Source organism: Vanellus vanellus, assembly GCF_965231255.1.
Source record: "Vanellus vanellus genome assembly, chromosome: 21".
NCBI classification, from domain to species: Eukaryota; Metazoa; Chordata; class Aves; order Charadriiformes; family Charadriidae; genus Vanellus; species Vanellus vanellus.
Window position 1 is genome coordinate 5,905,192 of NC_138926.1, and position 26,029 is coordinate 5,931,220.

The 26,029-nt window shown below is 40.1% G+C and overlaps 1 protein-coding gene across 1 annotated transcript in view; it reads right to left on the reverse strand.

Moving 5' to 3' along the window:
• The window catches only part of ARHGEF12 (Rho guanine nucleotide exchange factor 12), a 75,376-nt gene extending 49,663 nt beyond the window's left edge, over positions 1-25,713 (reverse strand). The window contains exon 1 of the mRNA XM_082493957.1: positions 25,679-25,713. Within this exon, the coding sequence (XP_082350083.1) occupies positions 25,679-25,710 (32 nt within the window). The 5' untranslated portion in view covers positions 25,711-25,713. The remainder of the gene's footprint in view (positions 1-25,678) is intronic.
• Positions 25,714-26,029: the final 316 nt, after the last annotated feature.

A 26,029-nucleotide genomic window follows, 5' to 3' on the forward strand; every position in this document is an offset into this window, starting at 1 on the left:
AAAAATCAGTTTAAAAAGATGAAAAAAAAAAAACAGAATGCAAATGTAAGTTTTTTCATAAAAGAACATGGAGCTCTTGCCTCCACACGAGGAGGTACATGGCATTTCCTGATCATACAGGTAGCATGTCCATCCAAATGAACTCTGGGAAATACTCCTTTGCAGATAGATGTGACCAGGTCTAAAAGGAGCTTGCAACATTGTCTGTCAAACAGGCAAATCAAAAATAAATTAAAAAGAAAAACCACAAGCAGGGTACTTGGAATATATTATAGTCAGCTGTAGTGCATTCCTTAGCACCCTTTCGCTGTAAAGCTTTCAGATGAGAAGGGTTTATATTTCTCTATGAACAGTAACATTTGGAGAGGGTAGGAGAAAAGCATCTCTAGAGAAGTTTCATCCACAGTTCAGTCATTCAGTCCCAGCCCAAGCAAGTGCCTCAGCTATTTTCCATGACACAAGCACTTGGATTTTTCCAAGAGCTGATGTCAGGGCTTTTCATGGAGAAAGAACTGCATTTACAGGGCAGGCAAGGAAGGAGGGCTTCCCCAGCAGCTATTCTCAATGTGGCCTTTGTGCTGCTCTGCTACTGAAGCCAGGACCCTGCAAGAACTTTTAGTACCCGCAGAAACTCTACAAAGGGGAGGGGACAGAGACATTTTCAGCAGCCAGTACTGTTCTTCCACTCCTGTCTGACTTCCAAGGCTGAGAAGCATCAGCTTACCATCTACAGGGCCTGAAGTTACATCCCTTTAAAACAAGGACACTTATTCTTCAGTATCTCTACAATGGGGTATAAGCAGACAAACAAACTAAAACTGGGGAGGGGGCAGTGGAAGAGAACGTAAATAAACCAAGCTGCTCATGTTTCCCTAACGTCGCTTTTAGATTCAACCTAAAAGCAAGATTCAAGCAATAGGGATGAGGTTTGCCCACAGAATGTAGCTCAGAGCAGAATAAACTCTGTTCAGAAACTGAAGCACAGAGGTTGCCAAATCACAGGTGATTTCCTACTAGTTTCCTAACGTGACTGGTTAAAAGTTACTAAATCCACCAGTTTCCGCCTCTGGGAAAGAAAAATGGAAAACCCTGAAATCGAAAAAACAAAACTGATTAAACACCAGAAATACAGAAAAAGGCCAAGTATCTTTCTAAAAAAACCTTCAGAAAATGCTATCGTAACAAAAATTTAAGCAAAACTCTACTGCACTGCAGAGAAAAAATGTCCACAATTTGTTCGTTTGCTGCGAGCTTTTACTGCATGACCCACTTAACAGAATTGACCAGGTACAGGAGAAAGGTCAAGCCTTGTGATTTCTGAAGTTAGGACCCAGCTTTCTCTCTTGCTTATTTATTTTTAAGTAGGCTATAGACAAATATTCCCAGGCACAGAGAGCTCAAACTTCCCTGATGCAAGGAAAAGCAGCTGAAATATGCACAGTTCGGCCATACTAGCGGAGCTTCAAAATAGCCCTTTTCTCCAGATTTTCATATCATCCTGGCAACCTGAGCTTCAGCTCTTTGACAGGGTGAAAAAAAAAAAAAAAAAAAAAAGGTGCATAACATGTGCGTTCTGATTCTTTTCTCCAGTTTTCATTTCTGAAAATTGTTTTAAATCCCTTTGCCCACAAACTGCTCCTCTATGAAAGGATCAAATAAAGCAACAAGGTTTCTTGCACAGACAGGGTGTGGCAGTCAAAATTAACCTGCCTCCCTAAACTGGAGTTAATTACGGGGAAATGAAATGTTTGCTTTGCTTGCCAATAACTGCAATACAGAACTGGCTCAATGGAAGCAGCCCTACTCCCCGCCTCCCTACCACCACTCCTCCTACACGGCGTCTGGAAAAGCTTTCTAGTTAGATGCACAAAAATCAAAGCAAGAGACAAAGGAACAAGAGCACCGTGCCAGACAATTTTATTTTCCTAAACCAACCACAGAAACCTAAAGCCATCAACTGCCACGGGATTTGCTTTCACCCGACGCACGCATAAGGGCTTGGAGATCACTCGTGTTGCCCCAGCGTGTCAAGCAGTTTTTGCATTTCATTAGGCACACAGCCTAGTTCCTTATTAATGCCATACCTAGCTTGTGGTTGTTATGAACCAGCAAAGAGACTAGTGTGGAAACACTTCTTAAAAACAGCAAAAGACAGCAATTAGAAAGGGAGGAGAAAAAACACAGTGAACGTAATACAACTGGAAATGTAGCTTTCAAAATACTGTAACACTAACTCCAATTATCCCTCTTTAAGTTTTGCAAATGTATGTACAAGGTTCAGAGACACATTTGATTATTTGGCCCAGAGTTCACATTTCTGGTGAGTAAGTGAGTACAGTTGCCTGGCACAGGAACACCACACCTCTATAGCTTGTAACTAATAAATGTAGCTCGCGTACCAGATACCAGGAAGAAAGTATCCACATTAAGACATATTTACTATTCCTCTAACATGTCTTTCAAACGATGTTTTAAAATATCAATGAGACTATGTTGTTCTTCTACTCCTCAGCATTATGAACTCATGTCTGACTTAATATCTCACTGCAGATTTACCTCGATACAGCTGCTAATGTTTTCAAATTGTAGTAACAGAAGTACATAGCTCAGCAACACTTTCACTAATGGATTTATATATTCAAAAGGTATTATTAGTTTGTCTGACCTGTACAACACAGAATTTCATTGTTACTCCTAGGATAAATAACGTCAGCATGACTAAAACACTCAGCTCCAAGAAAGACACCTTCTCTTAATTTAAATTTTCCTGCCATTCACTTCTTATCTTATTTTAAAGGTTAATGCCCATTTACTGGTCTAGAAACGTAATGACAACACTTCAAACCCAACACTTGTCTGTTCATCAGAACTTGGAATTTATCAGTTCAAAGTGAAGCAGACACTCAACCAAAAAACATTTTCATCCCTGCCTCTCCTTCTGCCATCTAGTCATGAACCTTTGGTCAACCTACACCCATTCTGCATGGGATGTGCAGACAACATCCACCCTTATGACCTCTGCAAAGCTTCTAGATATTTGCCAGCTGCAATAAACTAATTTACAACTAATATGTCTTAAACTACCCAAAGGCAAAGTGCTCCCACTGGCCTAATTTACATCAATGAAAAATTGGATACACATACTATTATACAAACGAAAGCTGTAGCACAGAGAGGACCAAAAAAATCATTACCACATTGTTGCCTAACCTGTAGAGCATATTATTAGCTCTTAGTCCTTTCACAGCTTCCAGTGTAGCCAATTCTGCTGGGGAAGTTTTAGTCATATAGATGCAAACACCAAGGGCAACAGAAATCTAAGCTATTTGAGACTAAATTAAAAATACGCAACTTTGCCTTATGCGCTTCACACCTCCCAAGAAGATTTCTATCTTAGCATTAACACTTATTTTAAAGTATCCACAGAAAAATTCTCAACCATACATCTCAGTTTGTTAGAATTTGCAAAAAAAAAGGCAATATGCAATCTAAACTCAAGTATAAAGAGATTAGCAATGCAACATACTAAAGTTAAAGCTATCTTAGTTATTTACACGGCCTAAGAAAAATAGAGAGACTTCAGCGATACGTAAACCTATTATTTCTCCCTTGAAATGCAAGATTCGCCTATAAAAAACAAGACAAAGATGCACATAGCATACATTGCATGAGAAGTGAAAAAATTTACACAAGCATTCATGGCATGCTTTGCTCCTTCACTTTTCATCTTCCCCTTCATCTAAATTACAGGATAAATCCAGAAAGATCAACTGTAAAGGACTGGAGCAGAACACAGGACTAGGGTCTTGCAGTGACATCAAGCCCTGTTTCTTCTGCTATAAAATGGAAGAGAAAGAAACAGTAGTGAAGCCATGGTACTTGTAAAAAGGCTCAAGATCCTGAGAACAGCATGCGAGTCAAATACATTGCTATTAATAGGCCTCTGAATATGTTTGTATTAGTGTTTTCCTCTTGGGTCTCTTAAAATAAATAAAAATACAAGAAAGGAAAAAACATTTACTCAGGAAACCTACCAGCTGCTAAGAAGTGATGGCACAAAATTCCTGAAGACATATGGCAGCGGTATAGAGATAACCAAGCTATCAGAAATATCAATACTAGTTTTAAGTTGTTTCCCCATCCCCTTCACTTACACCAGTTCTTGGTACCTCCTCCTCATACAGGCACAGTGCTGAGAACTGCCAACTCTCATTGACTTTGGTGAGAGCAGAGCCTGCAGTAACTTGCAGACTGTCACTCAGTATTTTAGAGTTACCTCTTCATGTCAGAGCCACCTATAGTACTGCCTTCCTGGAAAATAAGCATCGGTTCACAAGGGGAAGTAACTACTTTATAGCAAATTCACTCAGGAAAAAAAAAAAAAAAAAAAGAAAAAGAAAAAAAAAGAAGGAAAAAATAGACTTTTTACATACTTACTTATATATATGTAAAAACCAAATCCCCCCAGCAGTGATAATCATCTCACAGCCCTTCTACATCACATACACATACCCATACAGAAACTATCGCAAACGGAGAGAAGTCTCTCAGTGCTCTGATGGCTGTCACTGTATTAACGCTATCTCAATTCTGCACCAACCAGACCACCATTGCAACTATCCTCCACTGATACAATTTGCTTAATTTTTAGAACACTTTACAATAAAATCTAAAACAAAAAAAAAGGAAAGTTAAATTCAGAAAAAAAAAAACCACCCAGAGCACTGAAAGATGGTTTCTTCAACACCAATAGCTAATTTAACATCAACACGCATAAAATATCAGCTTATCAAAAAATCACATTCACTTAACACTGCAAAAGCTGGTGAGAAGGCTCTGCTAACATGCTGGTATGTAATCCAGCATTGAGAAATGGAGAGAAGGTAGCGCTGCCAGCATGTACATCTAAGGCATCTTTCCTAGCTGTCAAAACCTTTGTTCTTGAGCTGAGACACTGAGGCACAGATTTTCACAGCAAGCATATTTAATTGGCCATTTTCACAATGAAAATACAAAAGAGTAACTAAGGTTCACAGAGCAGCTATTAAAAGAGAGAAATAAAAAAAAAACAAAACCAAACCGTGCAAGAGAAAAACCTCCATCCCCCGCCCTTTTTCCAATATATATTAAAGGAAAAATCCTTTCTCTCTCCTCTGCATTCAAGGAAGCTATTTTCTCATCTTTCAGTACATTCATCTATCACAGAATAGGAACAAAGACTCTCAGATATTACCTGTTTCTCAAGACAAAGTCAGCAGAACAGGGAGATTCCAAAGGCCTGTTTCCAGGGGGAGTACACCGAGACCAAGTCCTCTCCAAGGAGTGCAAGCTACCCCTCTTGGAAGCCTTCTGGGTTTTTTTACGCTTATCCGATATCCTTGAGAGGCATCTGCCTGATTGTTTCACTGACCACTTGAGGGAAGGGAAGAAACTCCACCTCTTCTCTCCTACCTCCTCCCAGCCACCATCAGCTGTGGCCCAATGCTGCACTGCTAATGGACACACAGAGAACAGCATCCCCGTACATCCCACAGAGACGGCATGTAACAAGCAAGCAGGAGAGCGCTAGGATTTTAAAATTTAGCATTTCCAACTGCCTCGAGGGACAGAACAATATATATCTATATATGTATTTATGTATATACAATACATAGATACATACGTCTATGTATTTATTTGTACATATGCATGTACATGTCTATAAGCATACATATGTGTGCATGCATATCATCAAATCAGATCACTGATCAAAGAAACTGTATCACACGAGGCACACGAACAAAGGCTTGGCATAGGGCAGCATAATTTTTCCTTCAATCCACTTTCGGCCTTTCACAGGATCACACTGTGCCACATAATGTATTTTGTTTGCCGGCATTTTGAAAACACACAACCACCGTGGCACCTGAAAAGCACATAGTCTCAGAAAAACAGAGCCTCTGTATTGTTTTAGAAAAGAAGAGGGCAGGAAAGAGGGCGAGAATGAAAGCATGCCTCTTTCTGTTATCCACGGAAAGAAACTGGGAGGTCAAAACAGGGGGGCAATGAGCTTACTGCTCTTACAGCTTATACGACTGGTCAAGCCCTGGGGAAGAAGGATTGGAGGGTGAAGGGACTGTTTTCTTTTTCTGCCCCAATAACCTAATTAAGTTTGTGAGCACTGCTAGCGGGATAGAAATTTCTTCACGCTACACTGTCTGTTTGTGTTTGATTAATGTAAATCTTCCCAGGGCTCTAACCATGCCCCAGGCAGTGAGATGCCTGGCTCTCCATTAACAAGCAGCCGAGCCCCCACGTACAGCTGAATGAGAGAGAAAGCAAGGTCTCTATTTTAGCCTTTGCCATAAAACCATCTAACTCAATCAAAATAATTTTTGGTGATTTCATCTGAATTACCATTCCTAATTAAATTCCATTTTTTTCCCAAATCATGGGGCCTATTAAAAAGATGAAATTGCAGCAAACCACTTAATATATTAATAGTAGTTACTTTGTTTTGCATTCCCTCAGTTCTTACGACCAAATTTTTTTAGACTACACTCACCCCAGCCTCTGTGCTGCCCAGTCCAATGTGTGCTGGTACCAAATATAATCTCCAAGCCACAACTGCATCAAGGCTACAATTACACAGCAGACAGGAAGCCAAAGAAATCAACTCCTACCCCTACATCTCTCTGCCCCATGGTTCTAAGCATGCAATAATTTCCCAACCAGAGCTTGTATTTTCCATGCTTCTATCTTTTCCAGTGGCATGCATTATCATTTTCTAAATAGTAGTAAGCTGTATTTCATTGGTTCATATTTTGAAACGTTTGTCCAGCTCATAATTTTCTAGGAATTTCACGAATCAGAAAAGGAAATGTCAGCTCTCAAAAAGAAAATGGTAACCGGAGGAAAGCAAAAAAACACCAGTATATAGCCAGCTGCTCAGATACTCACTGGCTACCACCCCTTCCTTTCAGAGTCCTGATATATGACCCGAAGCACAGAAAAAAAAAAAAAAAAAAAAAAAAAGAACAGAAGAACAGTATGTTTTTTTAGGCAAACATGAAATCACAAAGTTAAGGAAGCGAGGGAAAAGTCGTTGCAAATCCCAGAGCAGAGCTTCATCTCCAGTTTATTCATGCCTGAGTGAGGTTCACGTGCACCAAACAGCCACTGCTAAGGCATAAAGAGGGTGTCAAAACAGAGATATTTTTAAACCTGGATTACATTTGAAAATCAAGTATTTCCTAATTCTTCTCCCTAATGCTCCTCATCATTAAGTGAAACATAGATGAAACAACGTAAGCAGGCCAATTTGCCTTACTTTACTACACTACATTTTGCTTAAAACACTGTTGTTTCCCATTTCCTTCATTGCACAGAGTGCTCTTTTCCTGACTGCAGAAGTCCAAACAACGCACTCCAACAAGCAGAGCCTGGAACTGATGGTCAGAACCAGACACTTGGTCCCACAACTGTTCCCCTCCACACAAATTCCTACCCCCAGCTGCATGCCTCAGTTTACCCTTCAGTAAAACTGCATGTTACCCTACTGCAGGGAAATAACACAAGTTTAAGATTTTGAAGTTGCTTTACAATCATAAGAACAAATACATACAACTTTGTAGAGTGTTATTTATTGTACCATTGTAAAACTCAAATTCCTCTAAGCAGAGTGCTTGCTTTATAAAATTTGCATGTAAAATATTTGAGACCATTCAGGTCACTGAACAAATGGAGGAATACAACAGGAGTACGCTTCAAGGCTGTGTTATGCCTTTACCTCAGAAGGGACTTTTTTACCCTTAAACATAAAAAGTCTCTTATTGGCATCAACACTTGGGAAAAGAAACGCGTTTGTACCATGAAACAATCTTAAAATCTTCAAAAATAGATATTCTCTTCATTATAACACAGCCAAAACCACTTTGTGGAATCCAAAAGAAATTTCAGTCTATCAGGAAAAGTATCAATTAAAAAAAGGATTTAAGCACACGACACAGCAATGAGAATGAATTCTTGAGCTCAACATTGAATTTGTTTGTTTCTTGCTCTAAAGTTTCTTTTACACTGCAAAAACAATAGAGAAGGGACTGGTGTAAGTAAACAGGGCCAGTCCTGTCTGAAATACTGAATTTATGAAAAAACATTGCTTTCTAAAGCACCGACCACCTTTTGGAGCCTACTATCCCCAGACTCAAAATATCAGAAATATGGTATGTATCACAACTTGAGACAAAGTTCTCTTTCTTACTTAGAATGGGAAGGGGCTTATGAATAACTGATTTTTAACAGGATTATTATCCAGTATGATCACTGCAGAACTATTACTTATATTTTATCTAAAGCTTTTGGGAAAAAGCAACACAATGGATTTCTTTCAAGTACAAACCAATGCAGCTGCCAGGAAATAGTGTAAAAACAAGAAAGATTCAGGAATGGAAGCTTATATCTTGCTTCCTACTCTGATTTCCCAGATTTCCTTCCCTCTGTACTCTCTCAGCCACAGGACATAAGAAGAAAACAATCTGGAGAGAAAAAAAAAAAATCTTTGACAAAAAAAAAAGGCAAGAAGGAGTCTAGTGAAACCAGGTTTTTAGAAGAAATTAGAGATAGGTAAGATATGGCTAGGGTTGTAAAGGTAGTATTGCTACTTTAAATCTGCGGGGATTTCTACAGTCCTGGACAACAGCAGGAAAGGAGGATAGGGAAAGAAAACACAGAAAAGAGATGCCCCTTTCCACATCATTAAAAAAGAAATCTCTCCTAAGACCATATAAAGATTGTAAAAAAAATAAGTAGATACTCCTCATTTAGACAGATTTCTTTGTCCTTTTAGAAAAAGTGTAATAAAACATAAGACAATTAAGTTAAATCAGTGCTTCTAAAACATTACACTGCAAGTTACAAGCCTGTATATTTCAGATTTCACTTTCCAGAATTTTCAAATCTCTTTGTTCCATCATTCTTTGTCAAGTAACCACAATTTTGGTCCCTACTGCCTCCCTCACACTCCCTATTGATTAAGGGATGCTTTACTTCTTGCCCATATACAAACCACACACCCTGCAAACAACATAAGCAAAGCTCTTCTCCTTGTTCAATAACAGTATCAGCAGCTCTCAGCTGGTTAGGCTGGGATATGGTAAATATTTATGCAGAATTCACAGACCTTTACCCCAATAAGGAGCCAAGCATGGGAAAAGAACAGCTTTCTTTCTTCCCAGAGCTCCATACAGCGGAAGCAAAGTGGTCCCCAAGGAATGGAGTCCACACCCCTGTGAAAAAAACCCATGGGGACGCAAGAGCAGCTCCGCATCTAATCACTACCACTGCTGGTTGAGTTTCTGCAACAAAACCTAAGGCCTCAACACACTGAGCGCTAAGCAGCCTGTTTGCAGCTGAAGAGGCAAACCTCACTCACCATTTTTGGGAAATTCAGAGAGTCGTGGAAGAAAAAAATCTATTCTTGAAAATGGATTTATTTCAGTTACTGTCAGAGTATGGGATAGATGGATACATGCATTTTTAATCAGTCAATCCCTAACATTGTAACACATCACATCAATATACAAAAAGCTTGCCAATGCACTTCTTTAGCCCCTAAAATCATAAACGATAGGCAGAAGAGCTGTCCAGTTCCCCCACCAGAGTATCTAAATACTTTATACAGCCATATGTTATGAACACTGACCTTCATTCTCTCTCTTTCATTTGATGGGCTCAGGATGTTAATTTCTCCTATCTTTTATATAAAGCAACAAAACCCATCCTGTGCATCTTAAATAAAAAGGAACTAGCAAAAAGCTACTGTGTCTTTTTTGAGAGAGAAAGAGTAAATATAAAAGTACAGACAAGAAGATATGCAATAATTCTCACATTTCCGCAGTATACTGTGAGAACACAGAGTCCACTGGATGATCTGTGTCTTTCAGACACATTTGAGAAACATCTGAGTTTCTTCAAGTACAAAAATAGTGGGCCAGTATTTAGAATGTAGATACCTCCTGTGAAGTCAAAGACATTAGAAACATTGAACTTCACTTTAGTAGTAGAAAGTATGGTAAATGTCATTTTTTTTTTAATAAAAAGGAAAAGGTCAGAACTCATACTTCATTCACAATGGCACGTCTTTCTTGTCATGAAGAGAACTATAAATTATACCTTTTTTTTGCCCTCTATGCCTCTGCTTTCTTATTTTCAAGTCATTGACATCAAGACATTTCATTTTTGCTTTAGATGCAGCTTGGTCTTTGACCTTTTGTCTTTACAGAACTGATATTGATCCTTCAATACAGTTTCTGACAGCAGTAGCACATAAACGTTGCCTGACCTGAAGCCGTTACCCACACACTTGTTCCGTCGCCTGCAGACGATTCCTTTCTGCCACAGGCAGAACTGCGCAGACTCAACGCACATGGAGTGGGTAAGTTCACCATCTCTGCCTTCACAGCACAGATCACGTTCTTTCATGAACTTTTATTGGCCTGAAACATCAACAACTCACAAGTGGCATATGACTATGTAGTCTTCTGTTTGACTACTTTGGGCATGCTTTATGGAAAACAGAAGACAACTTGATGAATAAATGAGTTAATCTTTCATTTGAGTATCTGAAGTATGCTGCATTACATAATAGGCAGTGGAAGTTAAAGATACAGAAACTTCCTCTTGGGAATTTCTGCAAGCCAGAGGAGACAATTTAAGGAGAGCCAGCGTCAGATAAAGTAATAATTTTACAAAACCTCTGCTTCACATATACAAACCCTTCATTATTTCAGCTCCTTAGAAACATGTCTTAAATTACTGGACCTTAGTTTGAAAAATAGGAAACTGAAGAACAGAAACAGGAAATTAGTTTTGCAGTAAAAAAGTAGATCAACAATTGCTGAAGGAGAAATACTATTCAGATTACCTTGACGAGTACTCAGCCATTCTATCTTAAATCAACACCATAATTCCCTTTTTAAAAGATTATTAAGAGAAGTCTGCGTGGCACCCTATGAGGGACAGAAACCAAATCACAGATACATGGCATATACAACATATTTTGGAAGGAAAGTTGAACCGAGTGCTAGCAATGCACATACAAGTAAGCAAAAAGACCTGCAAGCTTTCAGGTTTCAGAGCATTTTGATACATGAAAGTTAACAAAATGCTTTTAGGATCCTAGATACCAGATGAGAACCCCCTAAAAAACATCCCCAACTTTCTAAGTACATTAGTGGACACAGCTTCAGCAGTCACTATGTGAAACTCAAGGGACAGCATCTGTAGAATGCCAGGAAAAATTTGAATTAAAAACTGGCATAGAAGAAACAAGAGGAGATCCAATCAAATGTAGGACAAGATCCAGAGAAGTACTACCCACAAAGGAAAAAGCAAGGACGATTTAGGCATGAGAGAAAATGATTAACTGAGCATAGTGGGGAAAATACAAAAGCAGAGGTAGAGGAAAAGAAAATACAACAGCTCTCTGTTGCTTGAGATATAACCCAATTCATTATGCATCTCACTGAATGATTCACCATATAAATCCTCCAGCAGTGCTCTGAACAAAACCCACCTACCAAGCTCCAACCAACTGACTTAAAAAAAAAATAAAAAAAAAAAAATCACATATCAGCACAAGTTAGGATTAGACTGGCAACCTACTTTACAGAGTCAATCATTACAAGACTGAACCACATCTGTCTGTTTTTAATGCATGGCTGCACCAACCCTAAGCAAAATGCAGTGCTTAAAAAGTCATCTTTGAATAAGAAAACACTGAAGTCATTAAAACTTTAAGAACAACTGTTAATTGCAAGAATTTACTAATAATAGATATTACTGAAGTAAAGAACCTGCTAATGAAAGAAAAAATTACCCACCATTTTCTACTGTGACACACAACATGCTACTGGACAGTTTCCTACAGACAGTAATTAAGATAAGAAAGTCCTGGTACAAATATGGAAACTGATTAAAAAGACAGCTGTAAAATCTGCGATGCAATAAAAAACCCCTATCTGTAAAAGCAGAAAATGAAAGATCCTTTATGAAAGAGAGCCCTAATTCTTTCAGTCTCTCATTGTCTGGGCTGACTTCTGGCATAGGAAAATGGGATATATGGAGCTTCATTTAAAAGGTCACACTGTTTCCTTCCTTGATCTTTTACCATGAACAATTTTAGAAGCATTAAACATTTCAGGACAGCCTATCTAAACAAGTTTTTGCTTATTCTGTTATAGAATTAAGTTCAACCAATTCCACTAAGCCTGCTATGAAAAAAAAAAAAGCCCCCCAAAACAGCTCCAAAATTATATTTATGCCAGTCACTAAATTCAAACTTGAATCAATGCAAAACCATCATTCTAACCTACAGAGAGAGACAAGTACATAGTTGCTAAAATTGTTTCATGATTCAAAGAGATAAAAACACAAGACCAATAACATGGCTTTATCATTCAACACTTTGTTATGCTACACTCTAATGCTAGAAATTTCCAGCAAGAAACACTTTCAGGCCTAGAGAAAAAACCTCTACCAACTGCTTACTACCTATTGAGAACTGGGGGGGTGGGGAACTTGACTCATTCTTTCCCAAGGATTTTGCAGGTCATTCTCAATTGACTATAGATTTCATCCCACCCCAGCTTTACAGTGCAAAAAAGTAAGACATGAACTGCAACAAAATGTTGACCCCATAAGCAAGTCATCACTGGCTTTATCATTACAAATAAAAGCAAGGTAGCAATACCTGTATTCATAGCCCCAGCCTCTGAAAATGCAGAGATCCATTTCCTTGATGCACTATGGCGTACTTTCGTTCTGTCATCACTTCAGTGTGACAAGGAACATACAACCACTGATACTGGAGTTCGCAGTGTTTCCAGACATTGTCTATAAGCCAAATACCAGTTTGAGTTACCTCCCCTAGAATTAATTTTATTTCAGAGTCTGTCCTATTGACAATTTCTCCTTTGCCCTAAAGCCAATGCATAATCAACAGTCTTTTCCAGGGCTCTCCATCTCCCCCTTCACAGCAATTATCATGCCTAACGCACACCGCCGAAGCCACGCAAGGGGTCAGGAGATGGGCAGGGAGCAAAAGCAGGTTTTAGATCTTCCCAGAAAGCTTTAACATTGTAACTACAGCAGCGCACCTGCCCCTTACTTTGAAATTCCGAAGCAAGAGCATTCACATAGCTAGTTATACCAGTGTAATTATGACAGTACATTTCCTCAAAGAGGCAGGCCAGCTCTTTAGTGGGGCCTGGTAGCTGATTCATCTGAATTTTTTAATATTTGCTCACAAGCTGAGCACTGCTGCAGCTTCACGAGACGCTTCCTGCTTTAGCCTCTGGAGGGGCAACAATGCTAAAACCAGGCAAATTTTCACATAGTAATCACAGCTACTTTTCAGACAACATTTGATCATCAGGTATACAAAACTAAGTATTATCATTTCCATTTAAGCACAGCATGCATGCAGCTTACCTACAGAAACTTTAATGTACTTGTTCTTCTTATCAGCTAAATCTGAGTCATCCATGCTTGCAAGAAACCACAACTCCCTCAATGTTGTATCAAAGCATGCTTCAAATGCCAATATACACACCTCCCTCTCCAAATTCCACTATATTGTATTAATTGAACATGTTCACTACCCATCAGCAGCTGTTCACAGTCAAATATCCTCACAGGATTAAACAAAATGTTTTGTTATCACCGTAACCAACAGCTGAGTTTAAGTAACTGAGATGATTCAAGTTACTACATACGCAAGAAACTTGCAAACACAAAAATTAAGTACTGATCACCAGCAAAACATCAGTACCCAGTGTATTACATCAGTGGGGGAAATACAGTTTTCGTTAAATTTGTGAATGGCCCACAGTAAGGCAGTTTCTCCTAAGGTATTTTCTGCCTCAGGGTTCTGAAATGGATTATATGTAATCAGACCCACTGCAGCATGGAAACCACCAGGATGCCAACAGAAGTGCTTTAATCTAAAGCAAACATCTCCACGTGATGGAAAAGAGAGAGGAGGGGGAGAGCAGAGGCAGCTCGCTATCTTACAAGATGAAATTCATTTACTGCTGGGCATTTCTTCCTGCCCATTATCAAGCAACTGAATTGGGTTGACTGCCATTGAGAAACAGCTCCTGGGGCCACGGTGACAGCCAAAGTATTTGTCACTGACAAAGGGCTGCCCCACAGATCTGTTATTCCTGTGCCAGATTCACGCAGCCTGACATCTATACCAGCGCACACACAGCTGGAGAGGTAACAGAGACAAAGGGAGGATGCAGCGCTCATGGATTCTTGGAGTACGCGACCACCTTCAAGAATGCTACTTGCTTCAGCATGACTGAGAAAGTATTTCTTAAAATCCCACAGGAAACAAGCTTTCCATTTTTGGGTCCCAGATATTTGAGCAGGCTTTTCATTGTCATACAGCTAATCATTGTATTTCAAATTTACTACCACAGCAAACCGATCCAAATACAACTTTGAGAAGAAGATGAAGAGATTTCACATGGGGATTTAAATAAACAAGGTCCCTGAACAGAACAGTCCTTGTTTGAAGTGTCCAGAGTCCCTTTGTGCCTGTCCTCACAACCAATTATAAATATTTAAAAAAAAAAAAAAAAACACACACACAAAAAAAAAACAACTAAAGCCCATCTCATTATTTCTGTGTTCGTTTTTATTTCCTTTTCCTCTTTACCTAGCTGTTGAAATGCTTTTTTGGGGCCAATTACAGCTTTGATCTGAAAGACATTTCATTACCAAAAAAACAAAACAACAAACCCTAAATCCCTACATACACTCAAAATGAACACTTTTGGGGAAAATATATTCCCACTTGCCAATAAAAGCAGAGGAACCAACTTATTTTGGTGGAGTAAACTTCAGCAAGTTTCTGAAGTCATTTGCTGATCCAACAGCTGATCAAAACGTATCAGTATTACAAGCCGCATGTTATAGATCTGAAGGAGCCATTTTCTCCATATATGAAGAGCAACAGATGGAGCAAGATTTTCAGCACACTCTGAGCTACCGTGATGTTCTTGTCACTGCAGTAAGCAGGCTCAGTGAAGCTGTCTCCCAGCAGCCACAGTGCCATGATGATTAAAAAAAAAGAGAGGGAAAGGGGCAGGTTCTCTCCATCTGGCTGAATTCCAACAAGAGCATTTATATTTGCAGGCTGCCCAAAACTCAAACCTGGTGCAAGGCTATTTCCTCTCCCCTTTCCAGCTAAGCTTAATTATCTGCTTCTGCTTTACACATGACCAGGAGCTCTGCCGAGAGAAAGAGCCTCCTCCAGTATGGCTGGTGCTAACTGTCAAAACAAGCCCTGGTCAGCACACAGTGACTCTTCCCCTTCGCCTGGCACCTGCCAGGCAGCATCACTGTAGCTCACAACCGGGCAAGCATGTCTCACACTACCAGGAAAGAAGAGTTTTTCTGGCTTAAACCAGGGACTGCATGTCTGGATTACTAGGGCCAGAGCACAGCGAGATACCCCACCTACAGAAGGGGAGTCAAAGGCAGGGGTGAACAGGTGCAGACACCAAAAAACACAGTTAATGTCTCACTGATGAGTGCAAAACCTGATAATAAGTCTACCAAAAGGAAAAGGGAGAGGAGGTCAAGGTTTGCTATGCAATACATACAGCTGAAGTTGCACTGGTTAACAGCCAAAGTAAATAACACTCTAGCGTTTAAAGCTATCACTAACATTCCTACATCTTTCCACACTGGAAGAACAGAAAAGTATGCTTGCTTTTTTTTTTTTGTCCAAAGTATTAGTGTTTTATTCTCACAACAATTTCCATAATGTGAGTGGGGCGAACATTTTACATAACTTCATATACCTGACATATCTGAGTGTAAATCTTTGGGCTTTCAATACTACTCAAAGGGCTACAGAGCTTGGCAACATTATACTTACCAACCATTGAGTAAGTATTATCAAACTCATACACCAAGGCACCTGTTGCTGAAGCAACTAGACCAGATACAGAGCAAAGTTCTTTTAGATCATGCACCTATTTCCAAACTATTACAAGATATTCTTTTACTGCTGAAGGCTCTATTATAACTCATGGGGAACAGAAGAGTCTGTGACAAAGGTATTCATTTTACCAGTGCCCTACAGACTTCAACGCATCCTTACAACAAAGAAAATCCCACAACAATTGCGAACAGCTCTCTGCAGTATCCCCATACCACCTTCACCACCCAAAGTGATTGAGCTTGTTGGTTTGTTAAGATCAGATCTGCACCCACATGAACCACTTCCGCTACTGAAACCGCAGGGACTACGCAGGGCAAACCACAACCTATCATTTTGTGTCTCTCAACAGACAGCAAGAACAAATTGCCAACTTGAGTGCTGCAGTTCATAATTTTGAGATCTCTAAGAACTTTTATCCTTGACACAGAAGTATTTCTGATAAACCATCTTTCCCCCCCCCTTACATTTAGGGAGTCACATTATATAAATTCATCGCCTTCTCTCTATTACAGTTCCCCTGGATATTTTGTCAAATTGTTATGATGCTGTCGACCTAAGTCAGGTTAGATGGCAATACAGCAGTGTGCAGCAGCGGGGAAAATCACTCTTTTATAAACACAAACAACCTGAGGAGAACAGCTTACTTTGGGCTGAAGTCATTGCCTAATTTGGGACTTCACATAATCATAATTCTTCAGAAGGCGGAAAAGGCTATCCTATCGACACAGATCAGAAAACCACATTGTTTTCTTACTTGCAAGCACCAACTCTGAAAGCCACTTAACAGAAAAGCAGGAATTATTATCATCATGGGTCAAATACTGTCACATGAGACTTGCTGTCCCTCAAACCAGAGCAAAATTTTAAAAGGCATTACAATGGCTGAAAGTGTTTTCTGGTCCCAAGCAGTATCTGCTCAGCCTCCTCAAGAAATAGATGGGTACTCCCAGACACCAAGCACATACCTCCAGTCCACAGAAAACTCAGCACAGTTGTAGCCATGGCCCGTCAGGGGGTTTTGCCTTACACCAGCACGTCTTAATCCTTTACGGCTGACACGTGCCTTCAGAACACACTGGTAGACAGGAAACCTCTCTCCTATCTAGCAGTTGCCACCACCTCTCTTATTTCTCTCCCTCTTGCTCATTTCCTATTGACTTTCTCATGTCTTACATTGCAGCTTTTTCCTATTTCCTTTTTCTCCTTGCTCATTATAGCTTCCCTCCTTCAATTCTTTTTTCTCCTTTTTCCAACACTTTTCTGGTAGCTTTGCTTTCAGTCCCTACTCATCAGAATACTCTTTTGCAGCTGGGCAGAGGCACGCAACGGTGCCTCTGTGCCACAGGAGTACTGAGAGGAGACGCCTTGTCTGATGTGCTGCCAATAAGCTACACTAACAGCCACTATCATACAGGGTAAAAAGACTTTCAAGCAGCCATCAGACACTTTGGGTAGGCCTGCAGGTTAAGGCTTGTATGTTTATGGGAGTGGTGGACTCAGAATCCTGTACCTGTCTTGGATCACTCTAGTGCCTTATTAAATAGATGGGTCTTTTGCTCCAGACTGGGAAATGCTTGCTCAGGTCAATTCGGATCCCACCTAAGCCTTCCAACCCCCTGCCAGCAGTACAGCTCACTCAGGACTCCATAAAAGAGCATCTAACTCTTCATAGGTTACTGGTTCATCTTGGGAAGTCACCCAAGCTCTTGGCAAAATGATTCCCTGTGATACCACAAACCAGGATTCACAATCCGCAAATAAATTCAAGATCAGCTTCTCACATAAACAAGAATAATTGTGCTGCTACTCATGGTTTCAAGGATAAAATTAAGATTTCCACCAATATTTCTGAAAACTTCCAATACATACTGCAAGAGCTCAGGAGCAGATGGAAACCAGTTCAAGTCTTGCCCTTGCACACACATTTCTCGTGCCAACTGAGAGCAACCAAGAACTCCCCTAACCTGGGGACTCTCCCTTAGCTTTCTAGCATCAACACTGCAACCTCTTTATAACCACCAAGAGAGTCCCTTTTGTTCAATTCACACAGTTCAGTCCATCTTTTACATAGTTCTGTCCCCCAATAATAGAACATTTAGTTTTTCTGAACCCTTAAATGAACTGAGACCCAAGTGCCACTTCGAGGACAGCACACTGTTAGCAGGCCAGAGTCCTGCAAGGGACACTGCCTGTCTTCAGCAGGACATCTGACAGTACCCAAGTAACTAATACAACAATGATCCAGACAGACTACAACCAAATCACTTCAAGTACAGGAACTCATGTGCTATGCCTTAGGATCTTTCCACCTCACATATTCAGCCCCAGGAAGGACACCATTCATTTGCTTTTCCAGTGCCAGAGCTATTTAATGAAGTACCTTACCAACTGACATCACAGAGCCCAGAAGTTTCAGTGTTGTCAAAACAAAGCTTAAAATAGCCACACAGATAATATTTAAGCGTTTGCCAACAAATGTAAACAGCAAGGTTTCTAATTTACCATCAGACTTGGCTAAACGGTGCGACTATGCAAGAAACAGTTCCTGCCCATTGGTCTTAGAAGTTAAACAGACACAATACTGAAAATACTCAAGGAAAGGATGCAGAGTAACAACAAAGCATAAGCGATGTTTAGTAGATGATTTGTGAATGTCTGAACATTGTTTGTTTTGTTTTTACTATTTATACTTATGCTTACATTTGAAACATAAGGACACTGCTTTTTCCTGTCATTTTTAATACATTTATTTTAAAATGTTTTCTTTTAAAAGAAAAATGAGTAAACCGTGTTTCTTCCTGTCTTTTTCTAAGTGTGTTGTCCCTATTTTGTATGTATCCTGCCTTGCACTTTATCCCTTGTACATTCTTAATCAAACACTGCAGGTTTTACATCCCTTTTCATTTTACTAATTACTTTGTTACTGCTTCCTCTGTCCTTATTTTGAGACCTCTCTTCTGACGTTAAGACATTATCTACATCCAGGCTCCTGATGCTTAGTTTAATCAAGCTGAGACATGAACTGACATTTCTATTCTTTAAACCTAGTAATTATCCAGAACAGGGCCACAGAACAGAACGTAGCATCACCTACCAGAAAGCATGCATTCAGGTCTATTTTCTGTTACTGCTATTGACATCTCTTGCACAAGAAAGATCTAGTTATCTCAAAGCAGATAAAATATACGGAATAGAGTGAAAGAAGGGAGAGTACTTAGGCAGAGGAATATTTGTGGAGCCTTAGGAATGCTACAAGAAGCATTTTTATTAGCATCTCAGATCACCCAGTCTAGAAACTCAAGGATAACACAAATGGGATTCATTAGTAAGTCTCCTGCTAATTTTCAGAGGGAAGAGGTATTCAATGAGAAACCTGGAGGATAAAGCCTTGAAAGCAAGAGCCTAAGCTTATCTTTCAAGCAGCACAGCCAACTTGCTTCCCTGGTGACCCAGAATGACCACCTAGAGGTTTAAATGGAGAATTCAGTCTCCAGATCAAGGAAAACACTGCTCTTCTTTGAGGCACTTCGCATAACTACAAGCTATCACACTGGGCTGGCCAGGGTGGGGGTTGAAGGTTGTAACCACAACAGGCAAAAAATACTACACAGAACACTGTGGAAAAAAATGGAGAAAAAAACAAACAGATAATGTCAAAAATCCTGTTGATTATAATACAAATCTTATTGGGAAAGCACAGAAACAGAAGCAGGCACTGAAGCTACTGACTGAACAGGATTCACACAAAATGCTTAAGGCACAAATTCACTAGGATACCCCACTTCTTGAAATAATCAAAAGACCTTGGGATATAGTCATGAAATATGTAAAATAACTGGTACAGGTGTCTGCACTGCTTTTCCCCAGGTAAATACATGAATGTTCTACACTACCTTCAGACGGGCTGCCAAATAATCTTCAATGCCTTAATCACTACTTTTACAATATGACACAGAATAGTTCTGAGAGTATATAGAAGACTACTTTGATTTCCAGTAGGAAGACTGTGGTCAATGCTGCCACCTTCAAGGACCTCTTCTCCTGTATGGGTCATGCTCATCGATACAGAATTCATTTTTATAAAGACTGGCCTGAGAAGATAACAAATGAACACCCACAAAGTTCACCGGTGACTTCAGTAACTTCTGCTCCAAGGGTAAGATGCACGTTTCTTCTCAGGCATCTCTAAATAGGACAGCAGCAGGCATTAACAAAACAGAACAGTGATCTTAAAGCGCTCCAATGTGCAAACAATTGTCCACAGGAAGAAAGGGGAGGGGCACAACACAGAGAAGGACAACCCATACATGACAGCCATTAGTTGTGTCAATGCACTACCAGCACTCAAACACTACCGTAATAAGTCAGTCTAAGAGTTCTATGTAGAACAGACTATATAAGGCTGAAGAAATCAGAGGTCCCTCCATCTTTCAGCAGGGCTTACATGTTTCACATTTACCTAGGCCCCTATGGATATCACTTTGACAGGAACAGTATCTGAGAGCTCAGATTATCATCAGGCCATTTCTTCAGACTTTTCATGCAATCCCTCACACCCTTTAGGCTTTCCATAATTAGCTCTGGCAAGTATTTTTTTGGTTGCTAAATGTATCACTCCGTGACTCCTGTGATTTTTAAAAAGTCTAAAACTGAAGTAGCCTACATCCCAGTACCATTCCTAATCTATCCATTCAAAACACTAATAAATGCCATAAGAGGAGTTATGTGCACAGGGAGAATTATACAATTGGGCTAACAGATGAAATATCACTCCTGCCTCCACCCAAATAATCTCGACGCCCACAGCTCTATTCAAAACTAGAAAATCAAGCTCACCTCAACTTCTGTCTCCAGTAAAAAACCCTAATAAACTATGCAGCATGAACTGGTAGCATTTGCTTCCTAGCCAATAGTAAACATTACAGACAGTACTGTCTTCTAACAGCTTCAATAAAAGCAAAATAAAAAATGAATGTATGCACAGACTATGTCAACGACTGGTTTGCAAACATAGTGAAGGCACAATGGTGGAAGGCACAAGAGGCTTGCCTCAACGACTATTACGCTTTTTAGTCCATAGAAACAGATGCTGTGCTGCAGCCCACTTTCCATAAATATTAGATCTTACAAACTCTACTAATGAAATAAATGCATGAAAATAACATCTAGCTACTCAATAACACTAAGGCATGACTTTCTATGGAGTTCTTACCCTTACTCTGCTGGAAAAAAAAAAAAACCACAACCTTTTTCCCACCACACAGTTAAAGAAATCCCAGTTACTACTGTGACTTACAAATAGCGAAAGAGAGGGAAAGTGCATCTAAGCAGATAAGAAACAATTAGGGTCTATTTTAGTACCAAGTCAGGAGCAAATTGGCAATTAAAACCTCTCAAGGGTAATTATGTGTAAATTCTACCTCTCCTATTTTCCAATCATAGCAACAGAAACTACAGCACTATTATAAATAACACCCATTTGCAAGCAACTGCATAGGAAGAGTCATCAGTTCCTCAATGAGGTACTGCAAAAGCAGCAAGAGCTTCCATTCTTTTATTGTGTTTTAATAAACAGAAAGAAACATAAAGCAAGTTATGTAGCCGTGCAATTGCTCAACTCTGCAGCGTGTTTGGAATGGTCACAGGAAGAAAAATACAGTTAACTATGAGATTAAAAAAAAGAAAAAAATTAATCGCATACAAATGTTTCTTTAGTGTCATAACAGGATACAGCAGAGTTCTGATCATCCTTTTGTGGCCAACCAGAGCTTGCAAATGGCCAAATTTCATCCCGGCCCCGGTATGTCCTTGCAAAGAATAAAACCCTTATCTCACTCAGCCATGTGTCGCCTGCCACAAACAGCAGAACAGAGCAACGCCCAAAGCCAGCCGGCCTGCCCGAGTGCATCTGGGCCAGAAGAGCTCTGAAGCGAGCAAATGCAGGCACACTCATATGCAGTCTCACAGAAGTAACAGGAAAACACCCCCTCTGACTTAGCCTACCCAGCCACCCACTACCCACGGCGAGGTCCCAAAGCTAGCCTTAAATAGTTCCTGTAGTCCAATCTTCCCCTTCCAAAATCCTCATGCTGACAACCCAAAACAGCATCCAGCAACAAACATCCAACCCAGCACTAGTAACTAGACAGGAATTTGAGGAAGAATAAAAATAGAAATTTTCAGGCTAAAAGATATGGCAAATCTCACCAAAATCCAGGGCTGGATCAAGACAAGCAAGCATTTTGCCATTCACCTGACCAGTTTCTGAGACCTACTTTAGGATAAGAAATGGTCCTCCAGATGTGCCTATTTTCTTCCACTCATTATAAAGGCAATCTAGATGAACAGCTCAGATAGAGATGTCTACCTCAAAGACTTAACTTAAGTAAGATAAACACCACCTTATGAGGCCTCTAAACAAATACAGCATAGCTAAGAGAGGATTAAATTAAGAGGGTGTAAATGTTTACAAACATAAAGTGTCAGAGCAATAAGGCTGAAGATTAATTGTTTGATATGGTCCACTGGGCAACAGGATAATGAAAAGAAGCAGCTGACAAAGTAAAAGAACATCTTGAAAGAAAGAAGAGGAAGTAAATGTCACTGCCTAAAGTTCCACCTCTTTCGTACCATCAGAAGCCATGCAGGGCACTGTGCATCCTGGACCACTTTTTGCTTATGTATTTCTAAATCTCAAGTACTACATCACAAGATAATCTGTTTTCTGCCAGCACCCTTCACACATTTCTCCAAATGCTGAGTAGCAGACTGGGAACAGTACATGTCAGACATTTCTTCAGTAACTTTGCTGAACAGTCATTACACACTAAGAAGTCTTAACAACTGTTCCATCTTTTTGTTTAATACCTAGTATTCCCCCAGGCACTCGATTCCCTCCAGTCTTAAGACACTGGAGGAAAAAGTGCAAGAAAACGACGTTGCTTCATGAGCCATCTTGATAACAGAATTCAACTCAGGGATGAAGCATAATCATTACCTAAGTTAACTGGGTTAAGGTTTGGTCCACAGAGAAAATTATCCCAGACAAGCGAGATGTGAACCAGCATGACTGTATTTCAGCATAGTCTAAGACACTAAACTCCACTGAACTTTCTTGGGAAAAAGAAGAAAACACTATGAGAAAAAAAAGAGAAAAAAAAGAAGAAAAAAAAAGAAGGGGGCTTAATCAAAACATCATTTATCATACCGCTTACAGAATAGTACTAGAAATGTTACTAGAAATGGAACTAGAAATGATGACATCATCAACAAGAAGGTAAAAGACATAAAACACAAAGGATGGGACAAGTGCAACCTGGACAAAGAAATGTCAAACAGCTATCAAAACACACGGTACAATTGCCATCTTAAACTCAGGGGATACAAAAGGAAATATTTGCTGTCTGTAGCAAGGATTTAAGCAGCTATACATATGTAAAATGCAAATATGTAAAGCTAATATGGAGAAAAATGCAGGCCCATGCCACCCTATTATATTCATAATACCATTTGGCACAGATGCAAGCTGGGTTCTTCTGTTTTAAGGCAGTTCCCAATTTGATCCCACCAAGGAAGGTCACTGATAAATACCGAGAGAATTGAACATGTCTTATGATTTATACCATGTAGATCTAATGACACTAGAAGCATTGAGTTTATTTATATTGCACCTGCTTTACATTCCAAGCTTAAGAGCCAGATTTAAAGAGGCAACACAGAGCCTTCTTGGGCCTAATGGGAAAGGAAGCTTTTCACCAGTGTACTGCTAGGACAACAGTGACCGAAAAACACCCCCCGTCCAGATCCTGCATAACGCTGTAGATGAAAAGGAGCAGCCTTGCTCCAGACATTAGTAAGCAGACGTCCACATGATGAGAACATGCACAACCGCCACATCCGGCACTCTGCTGAAAGGTTCAGCCAAGGAATAAATGGGCCATGACGACTGAACTCCCTTCGCATCCCCAGAGCTGGGGTTCCTTCAGGCCAGAGGGAAGAGCAGTGGCAAAGCCAGGCCCTGCTTCCCTGCATTCCCCCAACCACCACACAACCCTGCTGCTAGAAAGCTCCAGCTGCCAGGGTTGCGGAGACAGCTCCTTACCTGACATCAAAAGTCTTCTGAACCAAAACCTTAATGGAATACCAAACAGAAACATCCTCTTGACATGACTGAAAGCAAAAGGAACTGAGATGTTTTTTGTCTCTACTACATTTTCAATTTGGCTGCTCCAATTCAATAACGGAAAGTATTTTGTTTTACGAACAAGCCAACTAAATTCCTTGTCCTTGTACTTTTCCTTCCCATGCATCACCTGTCATTCTTTTTGATATCTTGCAACCTGCCGTGAGACATATGCTCTGAAGTGCTGACAAAATTCTCACAAAGCATCTGAAATACCACCTTCTTTTTATTGTCACTGACTTGTCTGGTACAGAAGAAAAATATCCTTCAACTCAAGAATACCTCATGCACATGCACTGCAGAGGAGACAAAAGTTAAGAGTTTTCTTTTGTCACCTATTCTGCTAGTACAAACATAGTACACAATGCATTTCAAAGACTCAGTACTCTATGAACAGCACAGTCATAAACACAGACTATATGTGATTCCTAGCCACCCTAGCGCCCTTCCACACTGCTCAGGCACTGTACTGTCTGTTAAGACTTGTGGAGTCATGACAAGGGCTAAGTGTGAGAACTACACTCCTCTTTCCTGCCCACACCTGGAGTCTAAAAGGTGATCTCAGGCACCCAAAAGCATCATCCCCCTGTCCCAGCTCTGGTTTCTCTCCTGTGCCAGAACTGCTTGTATTGGTCATGAAACGCCTAAGCAGGGAGGCCTCTGTCACAGACATTCACACTTTAACCCCCAAATATGCACAATAATGGAGAATATAATAAAATACATAATAAAAGAGGTTTTTCAGCTTACAAAAAGGTATCTTTTCCTCTCATCAAAAAAACTGAAAACACTCATTGCATACCTGTTTCAAAAGCACAAGAAGTTTCACACTAGATTTTTTTTTTTTTTCACAATAGAAAATACATTTTTCCCCCTGCCTCTGAAGCATCCCAGTACAAGCGAGAGAATCATGGATTGCTACTGAAATGTACATGGCAGCACCTGCAGAGAAACCCAGAGGCCTGAGCAGGTATCTAAAAGTAAGGAATTACTGCTAAGTTAGTGTAGACACCAGCAGACATTCCTGCTCATCAATTATCCTTCCTGCCCTCACCTGAAGTGACCTCTCTTTGGAAGGCTATAATGCTTGACCTAAGGAGAAGCAAGTGCATCCCCTACACCGTTTGAGTTCAGACTTGAGCTGTATCCTAAACTCGTCACTCTTCCTGCTTTAACTTCTCACAGAAACAGTTCCTTTTGGTGTTCCTCCCAGCACCAACCCATCCTGTAAGATGAATTACAATCCCTGGTTCTTACAAAGTGAGCCTGGAAGGCTTGAAAGCTGTTGGACTTGAAATACTCCAGTTTCAAAGTTACCACAGTCGCCTTGACAGTCAGCTACCCCAGGTACGTACTGATTCCCAGAAACTCAGATTTAATCCTGCTTTTCTGATCCCATCTGTCACGCTGTCACTGAAGTCGAAACGCAAAGTGATGAGCTCTGGGAAAAGCCTAGACTTCAGAAAAGAAAAAAAAAAAAAAAAATCTCATTTTATACTGACCTGTCCGTGATTGTGGACTGTGTGCCACTCATTGGAGCCTTTGGCAAGAAGTCGTATTATCCAATTTACATTTTACTATTACTGCAGGAATATTAATGAGGCTTTGCCCCTCACATGCACTGAGGTTCAGGATCCAGCCTTGCTCCAGAAGAGGCATGCACAGGGGGCAAATTCAGTTCAAGGGCAGGAAAAAAAACCCTCTTCTTGCAGTCACCCAGAATATCCAGACCACGGAAGTGGGGTGTGGGGGATGTTCAAGAAAAACTCCAAGAAAAGAAAACCAACAAAACAAGCTGTTCCCCAAAGGAAGAGGGGAAAAGTAACGCAGGCCGAGAAAGAAAATCTTCCGAA